This window comes from Hemiscyllium ocellatum, chromosome 12, assembly GCF_020745735.1.
Source record: "Hemiscyllium ocellatum isolate sHemOce1 chromosome 12, sHemOce1.pat.X.cur, whole genome shotgun sequence".
NCBI lineage: Eukaryota > Metazoa > Chordata > Chondrichthyes > Orectolobiformes > Hemiscylliidae > Hemiscyllium > Hemiscyllium ocellatum.
In genome coordinates, this window is record NC_083412.1 from 21,292,975 (window position 1) to 21,311,620 (window position 18,646).

General features: G+C 41.0%; 1 protein-coding gene across 2 annotated transcripts in view; it reads left to right on the top strand.

Annotated features, from left to right (window-relative positions):
- The first annotated feature begins 817 nt into the window (after positions 1-817).
- The window catches only part of rb1 (retinoblastoma 1), a 199,226-nt gene continuing 181,397 nt past the window's right edge, over positions 818-18,646 (top strand). Inside the window, exons 1-2 of one of the 2 annotated variants that reach the window (XM_060833366.1) lie at positions 818-1,010; positions 4,037-4,163. In XM_060833366.1, coding sequence (XP_060689349.1) covers positions 946-1,010; positions 4,037-4,163 — 192 coding nt within the window. In that variant the 5' untranslated portion in view covers positions 818-945. Of the gene's footprint in view, positions 1,011-4,036; positions 4,164-18,646 lie in introns of those variants that run through there. The other variant, XM_060833367.1, reaches the window with a different exon arrangement.

Below are 18,646 nucleotides of genomic sequence, written 5' to 3' on the forward strand. Positions count from 1 at the left end.
GCTTGAGGGGCTGAATGGTCTACTGTTCCCATGAGCGAAATGCGGGTAAGTTTCCTCCTCACCTAAAGGTGTGACGGGGACCGTTAGATAATGAAGAGCTAAACAGATAAGTGTTGCACCTTCCGCAAGTGCATTGGAAGCGGTCTTTGGGGGTGGGTAATAGGAATGGAAAGGGTGTCCTAGAGGAGTGGGCTACAGGCTCACTGCCTTTATTCCTGATGAAGGGCTTTTGCCCGAAACGTCGATTTCGCTGCACTTTGAATGTTGCCTGAACTGCTGTGCTCTTCCAGCACCACTGATGCAGAATCTGGTTTCCAGCATCTGCAGTCAGTGTTTTTACCTCTATACAGAATGCTGACAAGGGAGGGAGGATGAGGTGTCCGGTAGTAGCACCCTGCTGGAGGTGGGGAAAATTCCGGTTTGTGATTCTGGGGCGCTGGAAAGTGACGATGGGTCCGAGAGGATCTTCACCTGCACTCGACGACTTGGAAACACTTTAATGACCTGAACATGAATCAGTACAGGGGGGCGGGACCATTTGGAACGGCTCAGCCTGTGTAATCCTTCAAAATCACCTCTAACGACGGGGGGAAATGTCATCGCCGGGGGGGGGGATTTGAGAGAGGTCAACATTTGGAAGTACAGTATAATGGAACCGGATAACGCTGTAACTCGCAATGCCTGCTCGGCAAATGACTCACCCCAAAAAGGACCGCGGCGGGAGGGGAGGGGGTAGGACTTGTGCTGGGTTGGCGGCGCTGCTAAGGAAGTGACGCACGAATCGGAAGCGGCGTGTTGTTTGGCGCGGTCTCCGGGCTGTGGCGGCGGCGGCTGTTGGTTTGGAATCTTGCGTCCTTTTAAACGTTGGAAAGCGGTGACCTCGAGCTCGAGTTTCAACGGTTGTTGCCCCCTCCACCGCCCACCTATCCCATTGTTCACCGCGTCATGCCCCCCAAGCCGTTGAAGAGAACAGCCGCTAGTGGCTCTGAGGAGAGCCTCTCTCCGGCCAGGTAAGAATGGTGGGGGGCGGACAACAGCTGTTTGCTCTCATCGGCTTGGCTTCCACCCCCGATAAACTGCGGCCAAGATGCGGGATAGTTAGCCGCAAAGTGGTTTTCGAGAACACATAACACTCCCCACCACCACCACCCGAGCATCTCTCTCTCTCTTGCTGCGCCGATGTTCCGCCCCGTGGCCCTTCGCAGGGCTAACCCAGCCTGGTTCCTTCATTGTGCAGAGAACCCGGGAACTAACTTTCAAGTGCGATTGCAGTAACCTGCTTCCGGAACCCCGCTGCTGTCTGTCAGCACTAATGCTGTGACAGCGAGTCTGCAAAAGTCCGCTTTCTGCTGTTGTGGCATAATCCTCCGTCGGTTGCTTTAGGGTAACCTTTCAAAACAAGGCGTTCATCACACAAAAGTATGACCCTAGAGGCTAGTAGGAGAAGCCTTCAAATGAGGGGTAATCGGAATATAGTATCCTATACCATTCGTTAGCAACAGTCTTTTGACTCTCAGCTTACCTTTAAGATTTATATGTTGCCTTTCACGACATCGGAACACTGATGAATTTCTTTTGAGAGAGAAGGTAGTCACTGTGACAGTGTAGGGTTTGTGACAGTCAATTAATGGCCCGCAGGCTGCTCCCTCAAACAGCAATGTGATAGATGTTGACTCGGTGAGAGAGGCTGAACAGGCTCCCCTCTTATTCGCACCTTGATTTCTTTTGCATGCTACTCCATCATACTTACATTACAACATAGTTTGGTGGTTCAGCATTAAGGAGCTAATTCCAAGGTTTGCTTGAGTGAAGGAAACAGCAATTTGCTAAACCTGACAAAGCAATAAAACAATATCATCCCTGTTCAGGTTTTACATTTTTTAAAAAAGGGGAAAGTGCTAAGTACAGACAAGAAAATAGTATACTGTTTAAAAGGTATTATGAGAGGTTTTAAACTGAGACCATGGTTGTTTAATTGATGGCTTCTATGCTCAGTGGCAACAAAATTTGTAGATATCTTTGAGTTCTGTTTCTGCAATTTGCTACTCTCCAAGAGGCTGGGAAAGAGAGAGAGAGAGCAAGTCTTCCAGCTCTACTCTAAAAATCCATCATTTCTCTCTGCTTTGTCCAAAAGCTGTTGTCTGAAATATGTGGCATTTTTATTCCTGCAGCTGGCTTCATCTTTCTCCCGTGATAAATGCTTTAAGGGCAACTGTTTTGTCTCAGTATATAGAACTTCCAGAAAGGTACTGATGAAAGATCATCAACCTGAAATGTTGAGTCTTTTTCTCTCTGTAGATGCTGCCTGATCTGCTAAGTATTTACAGCATTTTTTGTTTGTATCAACTTTGCAACCATTGCACTGTTTCCTGTCACTCAACCAACTTTAGAATCATGCTGCCACTGCACTTTTTATTCTTAAGTTTTGGCTTTGCTGGTGCATACTTCTTGAAAGTCCATATGGACCACATGGACTGTATTACCCTTGTAAACACTTACCAAATAATAAATGTGGTAAAAACTACTTGCTTTTCAAAAATGCTTGATCTCCATTATTTACACTTGTTCAAATAACTTCATTTTGTTCTGGATTGTTGTTCCTGAAAGTTTTACCACTGCAGGGTGAAATACCCCATCCTGTAATTGTTGGATTTGTCTGTGATCATCAGATTTGTTTGCCAGGTAGAGTTGTCATAATGTCAGATATTTCAAATTCAGTGACTTCCTTTACTTGTATTTTGTAGTTAGATTTATTGTAGCTGCAATGATAGCACTGTGGCTTTGGTAGTTACCATTCATTTGGAAATTATAGATGTGATCATTAAGTCTCTAATGTTATTCAGCAAGTCTGTTTGATGCCTTGAACTCTTTAGGTCTTTCAAGTTCTTGTGCTCCCCTTTCAAACCAAATTTAAATCCTGAATTGCTGTAATTCTAAAATTTGTATTTTTTTTTACTTTTTAAAAAAAGTTCAGCTATTTTATGTGTTGCATTCGTCTTGAAAAGACTTTTCATATGCAAGTCAACATCCTTTATGACCAGGGAATGTTGGCTTACATTGCATTGCCTAGGGTTAGTGATTAAGTTGGGAAGTGAGAGCCATGATCTGTGCCACAAGATGCAAACACTTTTCTCTCGTCACTGATTCCATTTCTCCTACCTAGTCAATAGTCAATGAACCAGGTAGTTTGTTACTTTGGCTTCAGCTAAACTCCCCACCTCTTGCTTTCTGCCCCCCCTAAATTTGAGTTAGTCAAAAACTCTGCTCACTATTTATATAAATCCTGTTCACCAACACTCTTTCTCTCTCGTATGCTGTTAAGCTAAAGATGGTTGGAATCTTTGAACTCTAGCTTTTCTGAAGAGTTTTTCCATATCTTCTCCTCTTTTGTCCACTGCGAGGAGCAGTGCAGCACCCTGACCTCTCGTTCTCTATACAATTGACACACATCAAGGATCTGGACAGTTAATTTACCATTCCAAATGGGGTAATTTGAAACCTGTGGTTACACAAATGCAGGTCATCCTGACACTGGAGAAACAGCAATACATAACTAGCATTGCTACACTGTGAAATTAGTTGTCTATGATCCAAGCTATTGAGTAAAGGCTGCTCAACATCACAATATACTATGAAATTAATGATCTGATGGTGACTGTGTAACTATTTCGATTGTTGGAAAAAGCAATCTGGTTCACTCATGTCCTTCAGGGAAGGAAGTGGTCGTGCTTCATTGGTCTGGCCTATGTGTGACTCCAGATCCACAGCAATATCATTGACTCTTCTGGGCAATTAGAGAGGGACAGTGAATGCTGGTACAACCAGTGATGCCTACACTGAATACAAAATAAAATTTGCAATTACAAATAATCAATTGTTTTGGAATTCATATACTATTTGTTGTGCTGAAGAATGACACCTGAACTTCTTCATAAAGTTAATTGTTACTGATGGCTGAGTGCCACAGAAATTGAAGACTCTTCTTTGTAATGTGATTTGATATTTGTTTTTCACAGTCTCTTATTCTTATTTTTAGACATGACCACAAAGATACAAACTTTGTCTTACTGTGCCAAAGCCTCAAAGTGGGCGAAAATGTGAAGGAGAGGGCTTGGAAGATTTGGGAGTCAGTATCAGTGCTTTTAAATGATAGTATTGTATTGGTAAGTATCTTAATTTTGTTGGAAACTTTGGATTCTACCTTTACAGATTGATTAAAAAAATCAACATCAGGTGTCTACATAGTTGTAGTAAAAATAATATGTACGGGGATTACTTTGGTAGTGGTGGAAACTAATCATCTACTGAATGGGAAGTTCCATTTCTTATTAACTGTAAATTAATTTTTTTAATTTGATGGCCTTTTTCCACATTACTTCCAGTTTTCATTTCACCACATGGCCTTCTATCCTCTAATTCTAGTTTCCTGTGCATTAAGATGATTCTAATCCATTCTAATGACTGTTTCCAAAAGCTAGAGACAGGAACATGCCTGGCAATTGATCACATTTGTTGTTTGAAAGCATTGTCTTAAGGCTACATACAAAGCAGTACATGCACTTATATTTCTAGAAACTTGTTTGCAATGAACTTCTTGGGAATAGTGATGTTGATCCAGACCTGTTCTCAATACTTCAAGTTAATAGAAGAGCCTACTTAAGTTTGCTTTATATATAAATTACTCTGCTGCTTTTTTTTTTGGGAAGAAAGCTCACATTGCCTAATTCTTCAGATTATGTTTTTAATTTTTATTAGCTTAAAAATGTGTTGCTGGAAAAGTGCAGCAGGTCAGGCAGCATCAAAGGAACAGGAGAATCGAAGTTATGGGCACAAGCCCTCGAAATGTCGATTCTCCTGTTCCTTTGATGCTGCCCGACCTGTGCTTTTTCAGCAACGCATTTTTAAGCTCTGATCTCCAGCATCTGCAGTCCTCACTTTCTCCTATTTTATTTTTATTAGTCTTGGACCGTAGAATACACAATAATAAAAACTTTGTTTCCAGGACAATAGCTATTTTTCCTGAAATGTTATTGTGGTGAAATGAAATGATTTGCCAGCACACAGATCAAGTGGCTTAACTTTGGTAAGCTACACGAGCAGCTCTGTCTTCATTCTATATTAAAACACTTGGAAAAAGTTTAAAATTCTTATAATCCCCATCCCTCGGTTTTACAATAATGGCAGTTGACTTGGCCCACTATCCAATTCTCACTTCCCTGATTACTTCACTGCTTTCCTACATGACTGTTCAAAATAGTTAATTGTCTATAAAGTGTTTTTCTGACTTTCTGAGATGAAAGGCGCCACCTACATTCAGATTCTTTGACCCCTTTTGTCTCACTACTTTCTCAAGCATTTTACATTCTTCTTGAAAGCTGTAGAACTAATCCATCTTTTGATCACTTATTCTAATGCTGTCATCACTCCTCAGCATCCATTTTCTTGTTTGCACAATTCCCTAGCACATTTTCAATGATAAGGCATAGAAACACGTGTTGATATTTTGAGACTCATTAACTAAATTTAAAGCACATTAACCTGTTAAAATTGATAACTCTGTAGCAAGTCAAGTGAATATTTTATGCCTTTTAGGAATAAGTAGCATTTGGCATTGAGACCAAAGTACATACATTGTGTACATAGTTTGCATGGACCCCAGGTATAAGCAATGCTATGAAACATATTTTCAGGACTTTTCTTTTGGAGTGTCATAATTATTGTTACCATTTCTTGACAAACAAATTTTTCTCTTTTGTTGGTTTATATTATTCCAGCGATATGTCACTGTTGTATGAAAATAGCTATAATATCAATCAATTACATTCCTGACATGGTGAAGTGTATTGGATGCATACTAAGGTTATCTTAATGCATCTGCCATGACATTGCTTGCAGTAAATCAGTGCTGATTTGTAAGAGCAGTTCCATGTATAATATTCAATGTGTTGACATGGTAAGATGAAAGTGTCTCCCTTTTTAAGACTTAACTTGAACACTTTGTTTTTACTGTGGTCTCAGCTTTGCAGTCAACAAATCTGGATTTATAGCCTCTTGTCCACTTCACTTTCCTAATTGCTGTTTTATGGTCCCATGTATTTGTTTAGTAAAGTTTGTCTGAAAGTAATAGTGAGAAAAGGGAAGATAGGCCAAGACATAGCAATACAGGAATAATATAACAAAGTAATTTCTTTCCTACTTACAGGCTTAATTAGGAAGGTGCCATTGATGTCATTATTGTGTGCCCACAATGCACTGAAATTTGAAGTGCACCTGCCGTGGAACTGGAATTAGTGCATCACCAATACAGCCTTCCCTCACTTGTCACTTGTTTGCTGGTTGCCCTTCTCACTGTTCCCGTTGTCAGTTGCACTACCAGCATTCCTGGTTGCCAACTTTTCATAGACAGGGCCACAAATGAAATGGTACTGACTGCCCTTTCTAATCATTGGCTATTATTAGTGTGCTTTATGGCAGTTTGAAAGATTAAGGGATATCTCAGGCTAGGAAATCCTGTATTGAAGTTGTATATAACTTTTGCTTCTGCTGATGAACTGTGTCTCATTAGATGTGCACTTCTGAGTATCAGATCTAGTTTTTGTCTGTATTATTTATTGTGGTTCTAATGCTGTATGATGAAGGATGTCCTCACGAAGGTGAGACTTTGTCTTTATAAATGCATTATTGCTGATCATGACTTCAGTATGATCATGAAGAGACTTGCCTGATAGGGCAATTGTTTGCTGAGACATTGAAATGTATATTTTCTTTAAATTCTTCAAAGACCATAAGGATCAGTTCTGGGTACTCTTTTGTTTGTCATTTATACAAGTGATTTGGAAGAGAATATAGAAGGCATGGTTAGTAAGTTTGCAGATGACACCAAAATTGGTGGTGCTGTAGACAGTGAAGAAAGTTTTCTAAGATTACAAAGGGATCTTGATTAAATGGGTCAATGGGCTGAAAAATGGCAGATGGAGTTCAGTCTGAATAAATGCAAAATATTGCATTTGGTACACCAAGCAACTGTAGTGCATTTACAATTAATGGTAGCAACACTTGGGCAGCATTGTAGAACAGAGGGACCTAGGGGTTCAGGTGCATAATTCTCTGAAGTTTGCTTCACATATAGGTGTTTGGTGTGTTTGCCTTCACTGCTCTTTTTTTTTAGTATGGAGTTGGGAAGTCATGTTGAGGTTGTTTAGGACATTGGCGAGGCCTCTTATGAAATATTCTACCTAGTCTGGTCATCCACTTATAGCGTCAGAGTGCCCTACAGGACAGAGACTGCCCATTTGGCCCAAATTGGTCCATGCTGACCAAAATGTCCATCCATGCTAACCCCATTTCTCTGCACTTGGCCCATATCCTTCTAATCCTTTCCTATCCATGTATTTGTCCAAATGCTTTTTAAATATTATTAATGTACCCGCCTCAACCATTTCTGCTGGCAGTGCATTCCATATGCGTACCACTCTTTAAAAAATAAGTTGCCCCTTAGGTTCCCATTTATTCTTTCCTCTCTAACTTTAAACTGATGCCCTCTAGTCTTTGAATCCCCAACCCTGGGAAAAAGACTGAGTGCATTCACCCTATCCATGTCGCTCATGATCTTATACACTTCTGTAAGATCCCCATCTTAGTTTCCTACGCTCTGAAGAAAAAAGTCCTAATTTGTCCAACCTCTCCCTATAACTCAGACTGGGACCTGGCAACATCCTTGAAAATTTCATCTGCACCATTTCCACTTTAATAGCATCCTTCTGATAGCAAGGTGACCAAAACTGAACAGAATACTTCAAGTGAGCCTCACCAAAGGCTTGTACAACTGCAACATAACTTGCCAACTTTTATACTCTGTGCCCTGACTGATCAAGGCCAGCGTGCCAAAGGCCGCCTTCACTGCCCTGTCTCACTGTGACTCCATTTTCAGAGAACCGTGCACTTGAACTCCAAGGTCCCTCTGATCCAGTCCACTCAAGGCCCTACCACTCACGATGAGACTCCTGTGTTGATTTGACTTCCAAAATGCAAGATCTCACACTTAGCTATATTAAACTTCATTTGCCATTTCTTGGTCCTCTTCCCCAGCTGATCAAGGTCCTGCTGCAATTTCTGACAACCTTCCTCGCTGTCCAGGGTACTACCTATTTTAGTGACACCTGCAAACTTAATAAGCACATCTTGTGCATTCTCATCCAAATCGTTGATATACATAACCAGCAGTAATAGGCCCAGCACTGACCCGAGGCACTTTACTAGTCACAGGCCTCCAGTCCGACAGCATCCTTCTAATATTACCCTCTGCTTTTTACCATCAAGCCAATTTTGTATCCAATTGGCCAGCTCCTCCTGGATTCCACACAACCTAATTTTGCTGGGCAGCCGACTGTGTGGAACCTTATCAAGGTCTTAATGAAATCCATCTTGACTATGTCTGCTGCCATGTCCTTGTCAACCCTCCTGTTCACTTTATCAAAGAACTCTGACAAATTTGTGAGGTACAATCTCCCACTCACAAAGCCATGCTGACTACTCCTAATCAAACTTTCCAAATACATGTATATCTTATATGTCAGAATCTTCTCAAGTAACTTACCTACCACAGATGTTAGGCTTAGTGGTCTACAATTCCCAGGTTTTTCTTCGCAGTCCTTCTTGAATGAAGACATAATATTCACTACATTTCAGTCTTCTGGGACCCCACCGTGGCTAATGATGATGCAAAAATATCAGCCAGCGCCCTACAATTTCTTCTGTAGCCTCTTGCAGTGTTCTGGTCAGGACAAGGTGGTTTATCCACCTTCATACATCCTAATTGATCCAACACCACCTCTACTGTGATATGGACTGTCCCCAAGATATGACCATTAACTTCCCCAAATTCCCAAGTTTTCTTTTCTACAGTAAACACAGAGAAGAAATATTTATTGAGGACACGTCCATCTCCTGTGGTATACACATACATGTCCTCTTTGGTCCTTCTCTGTCTTTTCCTTTAATATACTTAAAGAACCTCTTTGGATTCACCCTAATTTTTTCAGCCAATGCTATCTTGTGCTCCGTTTTCGCCCTCCTGGTTTCCTCCTTCAGCAAACTCCTGTATTCCCTATATACCTCAAGGGATTCCCTTGATCCCAGCTACCTGTACCTGAGCCACATCTTTTTTTCTGGTCAAAGCCTCAATATCTCTTGTTATCCAAGTTTCCCTATGCCTGCCAACCTTTCCTTTCACCCTCACAGGAACATATATACCTTGAACTCTAGCTGTCTCACTTTTAAAGGCCTTCCACTTGCCAGGGCTCCTTTTGCCTGCAAGCAAACTAGTTCAGTCAACCCTGTAAGCTCCTATCTAATTCCATCAAAATTCACCTTGACATAACTTAGAACTTGAACCTGTGGACTAGTTTTGTCCCTCTCCATAATTATTTTAGAGTAAATATAACAATGATCACTGGTCCCAAAGTACTTTCCACGGTTACCTCCATCACCTGTCCTATCCTTTTTTTCCAAGAGTAGGTTGAATTTTGCCCCTTCCTGAGTAGCACCCTCCATATTCTACTTGTGGAAACTTTCCTAAATGCACTTAACAAATTCCACCCCATCTAAGCCTTAATGTGATGGCAGTCCCAATCTATGTTAAAGCCCCCTACTATTACTCTTTGCCCCTGCAAGTCTCCCCAGTCTCCCTGCATATTTGTTCCTCTCATTCCCATTGACTAGTTGGGGGCCTATAGTACAACCCCAATAATGTCACTGTCCACTACTTATATCTTAGCTCCACCCACAAAGCCTCACTGGAAGCGTATTATCAAGCTGGAGAGGGTTCAGAAGAGATTTACCAGGATGTTGCCAGTTATGAAAGGTTTGAATTAAAGGCTGAATAAGCTGGGACTTTTTTGACTGGAGCATAGGAGTTTGAGAGGCAATCAGATCGGAGTTTATAAAAATAATGAGGGTATAGATAGGGTTAATGGTAGGTGTCTTTTCCCTAGGATGGGGGATTTCAAGATTAGCAGGTACATTTTTAAGGTGAGAGAGAGAGATTTTAAAAAAAGACATGAGCAAACCTTTTACACAGGGTGGTTTGCATGTGGAATAAACTTCCTGAGAAGGTAGTGGATGTGCGCACAGTTACAATATTTAAGTGAAATTTGGATATAAGTACAAGATTAGGAAGGAATTGGAGGGATATGGCCTAGGAGCATGTAGGTGGGACTAGTTTAGTTTAAGATTATGATCAGCATGTTCTGGTTAGACTAAAGGATCTGTTTCTGTGCTGGATCACTCTGTGACCACAGCTCTGTGAAAATAGCCAAGAAATCTATCATCTCTGCACTCATTTCTGTTTAGAATCCTATGTGTGGAGGATCAAGTCCTTGTGGTTTGTCAGATTTTAGTCACTTCAGTTTATATGTTAGGTTTTCTTTGCTGATATTAATTGCCTTCATTTACTCATATCTATAAGCCCCTAGGTTAGGGGAAGGCTGTGACATAGTTGTAATGTCATTGGGCTTATCAGAAAGAGGCCCTGCAATTAACAACTGGTAGAATTTAAAATTTAATTAATCTGGAATTGAAAGCTAGACCACAGTAATAGTCACTATCAAACCGTTGTTGATGGTTGTAAAAACTCATTTGATTCACTGATATCCTTTAGGGAAGGAAATCTGCTGAACTTAGTTGGTCTGGCATACATATGACTCCAGGTTTACAGCAGTAAACTGCCCACTGAAATGGCCAAGCAAGCCATTCGGTTCATGGACATTGGGGATAGGCAGCAAATGCGGGCCATGCCAGTGACCCTCACATGCCATGAAAGAATAAATTAAAAGTTGCCTTCCACTTCTCATATGTAACTCTGTATCTTCTTCTGTGAAGACAGACACACAATATTTGTTAAATGTGTCTGCCATTTTCTTATTCCTGAACAAAATTCCTCCTGCCTTTACTCCTAAAAGGTCAGCATTTAAATTTAGCAAGTTTCTTCCTTTTCATATACTTCTGAAAAATTTGAATCTGTTTTTACATTTCTGTCTAGTTTGTTTTCATTCCATTGTTTGTCATCAAAACTTTTGAAAACCCTTTGATTAAGGCGCAGGCAGTGCTCAGACTACAAAGTATTCTTTGCAATGTTATAAACCTCTGTTAATCTAATACTGTCCATAACATTCCAAGTAAGTCACAAATGGATCTTCCTTTCTAACTTTTAATTTCTGTTGAAAATTTTGAAACAATTCTTTTAAATTTTCAACTGTTATATCTTTATTTGAAAAACTGCAGCTAATCCCTAACTGTTTAACTTTGCATCTTAATGTATGTAGTGGGAGATTTAAGCTTGTTAATTTGACACAATATTAATAGTCAGTTGAGTAATTAAGGAAGCCAATACATATTTGTCAAAGTTAAATCTTCCTGGTCCAAATGCTGGAGTTTTTGATGGGCTAATGAGACTTTATGAAGATCCTGAATTTGTTGTGGTTACATGAACCTTCAAATGGTATTTGTCAAAAGTGCTAGCTAGCAGATTTCTTTGCACAATAAGAGCTCACAGAATTGAAGGGACAGTGGATATGAAATGTACTGTGTTGATCTTCAAGCTGGAGGAAGGTTAGTAGTGGAATTACTTCAAGATCAGGATTAAAGCACCCACTCTTACTGAAATACATTCGTGATCTTGACCTGGATCTTGTTGCAGATGACATGAAATATGCAAGTATTGTGAACTTTGAGGAGGACAGACAAGTTGGTGGAATGGGTGAACAAATAGTAGTTTAAAACACTTCGCAGCTTTTCTCCAGTAGATTTAGTCTTGGTAGGAAGGCTGCAGAGAGACAACAAAAAAGGTACATTTCTAGAGTAGAGAGAATGTGTGTATGTAAATCATTGAAGGTGGCAGGACAGACTGAGTGAGCAGTTGTGAAAGTATACACAGTTCTGGTCTACTTAAACAAGGGGTAACAGTCAATAGCAAGGAGGTTATAGGTTAAAACCTGGTTCAGATATAAAGACTGGTTCAGGCACAATTGCTATCTTGGGTCCAGTTCTAGGTCCCACACTTGAGGAAAGGTGTGCAGGCATTGCAAAGGGGTAGTAAAGATTTTCAAGAAGGATCTGCACTGCAGTTAGAGTGATTAGTTGATTTGTGAAGCTGGAACTGCTGTTGGAGAAAAGTAAAGTGAGAGGAAACTTATTAGAGGTGCTCAAAATCATATGATGTTTGGATTGTGTAGATGGAGAGAAACTTTCTCTGTTTCAAGATTTAAAGTAAATGGCAAAAGAAGCAACAATGGTATGGGGAAAACCTTTTTGACAAAGCAAATGGTTAGGATATGGAGTACGCTGCCTGTGGTGGAGGAAGGGCGATTTGAGGCCTTCAAAAAGGAATTGAATTATTATCAGAAAAGAAGAAAAGTGCTAGGCTAAAGGGAAATGTAGGGGACTTGCAGTGGATGAATTGCTCTTGCAAAGGGCCAGCATGAATATCAAGAACCGAACGAAACCTCCTTTACTGTAACAATTTTATGACCAAATTTGTAGTAGATGTGAAGAATTGATAAATTTCAATAAACAACAGCTGACCAAATATTGCTGGAATAAAAAGACACATTTGGTCAAAGCTTTTTACTTTGTGCTCATCAGGACAATTTGCAAGAAATATTCATGTAAAGGGGAAAGAGCATTTATACTGTATGAGAAGAGAGTGCTGATTGGTTAAAAAAAATTCATTGATTTATTGTTGTCACATGGACAGAGATGCAGTGAAAAATGTTGTTTTGTGTGATATACAGACAGATAGTAATATACAAAGTGCACCAGGGTAACAGAGCAGTGTAGAATACAGTTTTATAGCCACAGAGAGAGAGAGATCAGAATTAACATTTGAGAGGCTTGTTAAAAAGTCTGACAAATGCAGGGAAGCAAGTGTTCTTAAATCTTTTTGTATGTGTATTCAAACTTTTATATCTTCTACTCAATGAAAGAGGATGGAGGAGTGTATAACTGGGGTGGGAACAGTCTTAGATTATGTTAGTTGCTTTCTCGAGGTAGCCTGAAATACAGATGGAGTTATTGGATGGAAGGCTAGTTTGCATGATGCTGAAAATGTGTTGCTGGAAAAGCGCAGCAGGTCAGGCAGCATCCAAGGAGCAGGAGAATCGATGTTTCGGGCGTGAGTCCTTTTTCAGGAAGGCTCATGCCCAAAATGTTGATTCTCCTGCTCCTTGGATGCTGCCTGACATGCTTTGCTTTTCCAGCAACACATTTTCAGCTCTGATCTCCAGCATCCGCAGTCCTCACTTTCTCCTAATTTGCATGATGGACTAGGTTGCATTCATGAATCTCTGTAGCTTCTTGCGGTCTTGGGAAGAGCAATTGCCATACTATGTTGTGATGCATCTGATAGATGCACCACAAGAAAGCATCCTATAAAAATTGGTAAGTCCTTTTAGTTATGCTGAATTTCCTTAACCTCCTGAGGAAGCATGTTGCGTGCTTTCTTGACCATAGTGTCAATGTGGGTGGACCAGGACAGGTTGTTAGTGATCATAACTCCAAGGAACTTGAGCATCTCTACCTCAGCATTGATGTAGACAAAGACAAAGACATGCCATTCACCACGCTTCCTGAATCCAATGATGAGCTCCTTTGATTTGCTGGCGTTGTTGGAGAGATTGTCTTTACACCACGCTGCTCAAACTCTTTTCTGTATTCTGTCTTGTCATTGTTTCAGATCAGACCTACAGTGGTGGTGTCTCCAGCAAACTTGCAAATGGAATTGGGGTGGAATTTGGCCACACAATCTTAGAATTATGGAGATGTACAGCACGTAAACAGACTCTTTGGTGCAACTTGTTCATGCTGACCAAATATCTTAATTTTAGTTAGTCCCGTTTGCCAGCATTTGGCCCATATCCCTGTAAATTCTTCCTATTCATAAACCCATCCAGATGCCTTTTCAATATTGTAATTGTCCTCACTTCCACCTCACTTCATTCCATTCACTCACCACCCTTTGTGTGGAAAAAGTTGCTTCTTTGGTCCCTTTTAAATCTTTCCCCTGTCACCTTAAATCTATAACTGCTGGAGAAAATAGTTCCAGCTGGTTCAGCTTCTCCCTTTGAGCCCAAACCCTCAAGCTGGCAATATCCTTTTACATCTTGCCTGAACCCTGTCAAGTTTCCTATAGCAGTTGTGAGTGTATAAGAAGTATAGTGTGGGCCTGAATGCACAGCCTTGCAGGGCACTAGTGTTGAGGATTATGGTGGAGAATAGTCACCTATTCTTACTGATTGCGGTCTATGGGTCAGGAAATCAAGGATCTGGTTACACAGGGGAGAGCTGATACCTAGGTCTTGGGGTTTAGAGATGAGTTTGTTTGGAATTATGGTGTTGGAGGCAGAACTGTAGTCAAAAGTATCCTTGTTATCCAGATGTTCTAAGGATGAGTCTAGGCCAGGGTGATGGTGTCTGCTGTGGACCTTTTGGATTGGTAGGCTAATTGCAAAGGATCTAGGCAGTTTGGTAGGCTGGAGTTATCACTAACCTCTCAAAGCACTTCATAATTATGGAGGTTAGAGCCGTTGGACAGGAATCGTTGATTCCTGCATGATTTTTCTTCGGCAGTTGTATGATGGTAGTCTTCTTGAAGCAGGTCTGGACTTCAAATCTTAGTAAGGAGAGATTAAAGATGTCTGTGAATACTCCTGCCAGCTGGTCCACATAGGATCTGAACGCACAGTCAGGGACTCCATCCAGGATACTTGCTTTTCATGGGTTCACTCTCAAGGAGCCTAATCTAACATCTGCGGCAGTGACTGTGGGTGCAGTTGCATCTAAGGCTGGTGGGATAGGTGACGTCATTTCACTAACCTTCTGTTCATAGTGAGCTTGTTGGGTAGGGATGTACTGATTCTGTTCAACTTCGCTTTAAGTGACAGTTGTCTGTGTGGTTAGTCTGAGTCTCGAATGAACTCTGTTGTTAAGAATGATGATTGACAGTTAACTGTCTAGCATTGGTTAAATTTTAAATTAGACAAGTTTACACTTGGTCAAGGCATAGTCGTGAGAAATAAACCAGAAAGTGGCGACCATCAGTTTTATTGAATTGGTGCAGATATATGGGCATGTTTGTCTGCAAAGAACAAGACTCTGTGTATAATACATATAGCTTCCGGTGCATGCAAGTGCACCACAGAGCCCAACTGACCTCACCCACACCTACAAAACTCAGAATTACATCTAATCATGCAGTTCTACAGTTGGACTGCATTTGCTAAATAACCCTGAATGCACAAAGGCTCGCAGTATGGTGTGCATATGTGTACTGTTTTGTAGAATATTATAACTATCGACTTAATTTGGAGGCATTTTTGTCTTTTCTTTAACCTGTTATCTTTAACTTCTTAAAAACTGAAGTTTGGCATCAACTAATCATCGCTTCCTTCATTCCTGTCAATATCCATGACTTGCTGCCTTGTGAGTCTCAGCCATTCATTTGCTGAACAGTACAAACAAGTAAAATAACACTTAATCTTTAAAAGAATCTCCCTACTTTCACATTTTTGGTGAGAGACGTTTCAAGTCCTCTATTTCGAAAGCACGATAGTGCAAGTACTTGGAGTCTGAAATATTCACAATGTCTCTGACTCACCTGAATCCAAAATGGTTTAACCATAGATTTGCTTTATCCCTTATCCCAGTACCTCAATGAACACTTTGCTGAGCAAGACACTTTAAGATCCACTGTCACCTTTTGTGCTCATTCCTTTGGCCAGATGTCCTTTATCCTTTGCCTATCCTGCCCAAAGTGGACCTTCCACTTGTCTGCAGCATTCTCCTTCCATCTGATACCCTCTTGCTTCTTGTATTCTCTTGATTTTTTTTATCAAGGCTTGCGAGAATGATATTGGCATTGTCAACTTATCTGCTGCCTTCACTCCTTTAAGTATTTCCTCTGAACTTGCTGACTGTGTTGGCTCTGTCGCTTTCCTTGAATTAAAATGGGTTGTTGTGAATATCCATAGGGGTAGTGGTTCTGTTCGCTGAGCTGGAAGTTTTAGTTGCAAACGTTTCGTCCCCTGGCTAGGAGACATCATCAGTGCTCTGGAGCCTCCTGCGAAGCGCTTCTTTGATGTTTCTTCCGGTATTTATAGTGGTCTGTCCTTGCCGCTTCCGGGTGTCAGTTTCAGCTGTCCGCTGTAGTGGTTGGTATATTGGGTCCAGGTCGATGTGTTTGTTGATGGAGTTTGTGGATGAATGCCATGCCTCTAGGAATTCCCTGGCTGTTCTCTGTCTGGCTTGCCCTATGATAGTAGTGTTTTCCCAGTCGAATTCATGTTGCTCGTTGTCTGAGTGTGTGGCTACTAGGGATAGCTGGTCATGTCGTTTCGTGGCTAGTTGGTGTTCATGTATGCGGATTGTTAGCTGTCTTCCTGTTTGTCCTATGTGGTGTTTTGTGCAGTCCTTGCATGGTATTTTATAAACTACATTAGTTTTGCTATGTTGGGTATTGAATCCATAGGGGTACTTGTTATGCCTGCCTTTTTTGTCAGATGTTGATCAAATATTTTCTTCTAGACTTCCTCAGGCACCCCCTGTCACCCCTCTTTTGCAATGCATTGATCTGTGCTTTGAACTGAGCAAGCTGTTTAACTTTATTTCCAGATTTCACCTTCTGTCAGTTCCATCGCTGACTCTCCCTTTCCCTGAGTTCCCTGCCTCATTTCTGCAAATAGACTTAACAGCATATATTCATTATAAACCCAATGATTCTTGTATCTTCCTCTACAATGCATCCGCATTCTTTTAGATTACTGATTGTATTCTTCCACGTTCTCTAATACAACTGACTTAGTGATACGAGCTTCCACACAAGTGTTTCTGATGTGTCTCATTTCTTGACAACCTCCACCCCTACATGCATCACACATTTCCCACACTCCCTTCTGTTTTCATGCCATTTCCTTCCTTCCAGAACCAGGATAAGTTTCTTTTCGCCCTCACTTTTCACTCTGAATGATTCATCCTCCATTGTTTCTGATACTGCTGCTGTGGTTCCAATGCGAAACATGCCTGTCCCTTCAAACTTTCCATCTTTCCATGAGATCATTTCCTCCCTGACACTCTTATCCACCCCTCAATCAGCATCAATACCCATTCCCCTTCCATGCAAGGGTAAAAGAAGCAGTTCGTACACTGTTTTGTGTCCTTCACATCACCATGTAATGGCCAAACACTCCTCCTGGGTGAAGCTGCAGTTTGTATGCTGCTTTCAGTTTCATTCCCTATATTCAGTCCTCTCAATTATTATGTTCTACACAAAGTTAAAAATCACACCACACTAGGTTATAGTCCAGCAGGTTTATTTGGAAGCATTAGCTTTCGGAGCACTGCTCATTTATCAGGTGGTTGTGGCAAATAAGATCATAGGACAGAAAATTTATTACAAAAGTTTACAGTGTGATGTAACTGAAATTATATATTGAAAAAGGTCTGGATTGTTTGTTAGGTCTCTCATCTTTTAGAATGGACATGTTATTTCGGTTCTTTTGTATGTTAATTCCAGAATTTTCTTCAAGTTACATTCTCAAGTGAACTTTAACAATGGGTGCCATGTTTTGAATGCTTTGAAGGTATAAGCTGCCCTGTGTGAGGCTGTCTGTGCCCCAATGTTCAGACTGATTCTAATCTAAAAAAGGGATTTACAGAATCTTACATGGATTTAAGCAGTTATTGAACAAAATATAACGTAATTCTGCAAGTACAAGTTCACCCCACAAACCTGTGTCTGTCTGTGTGTGTGCGCGTGCATGACGGAATAGGAGTGTCAGGGAGAGTGTGTGTATGTGTGTGAGTGAGAGTGTAAAGGGGTACAAGTCTGTGAGAGGATGCATGTGTGTGTGGTGCAGTGCAGTGGGGTCACCTGTAGTGTCACCTGAACCCAAGGTCCTGATTGAGGCCATCTCCATGGATACTGAACTTGGCGATCAGCCTCTGCTTGGCCACTTTGTGTTTTTGCCATTCCCGAAGTCCGCCTTGGAGAACGGTCACCTGATGGTCCAAGGTTGACAGACACACACACATACACATACACCGACAGACCCATAAACTCACACAGACCCTTTCCCATACACAAGCTCTCTCTCATAAGCTCACACACACACTCCCACACTCTTGCAAGCACCCTGTCAAAGATTTGTACCCCATTACACTTGCGCACACATGCACACACACTTTCACAGACACTGAAACCACCACCCCCCCACCAGTGTGTACACACACACACACACACACGTTTGTGGGGTGAATTTGTACTAGCAGAATTACATTTTATTTTGCCCAAAAACTGCTTAAATCCATGTAAGATTCTGTAAATCCTTTTTTGAGTTAGTCAGTCTGAGCATTGGGGCACAGCCTCATACCTTCAACATATTATCTGGGCTGACATGGCACCCATTTTTAAAGTTCACTTGAGAATGTAACTTGAAGAAAGTTCTGGAATTAACATATGAAAGAACTGAAACCAATATGCTCGTTCTAAAAGATGAGAGACTTGACAAACAATCCAGATCTTTTTCAAGAGATAACTTCAGTTACATCAAGCTGTAAACATTTACTATAAATTCTATGTCCTACGATCTTATGCTCT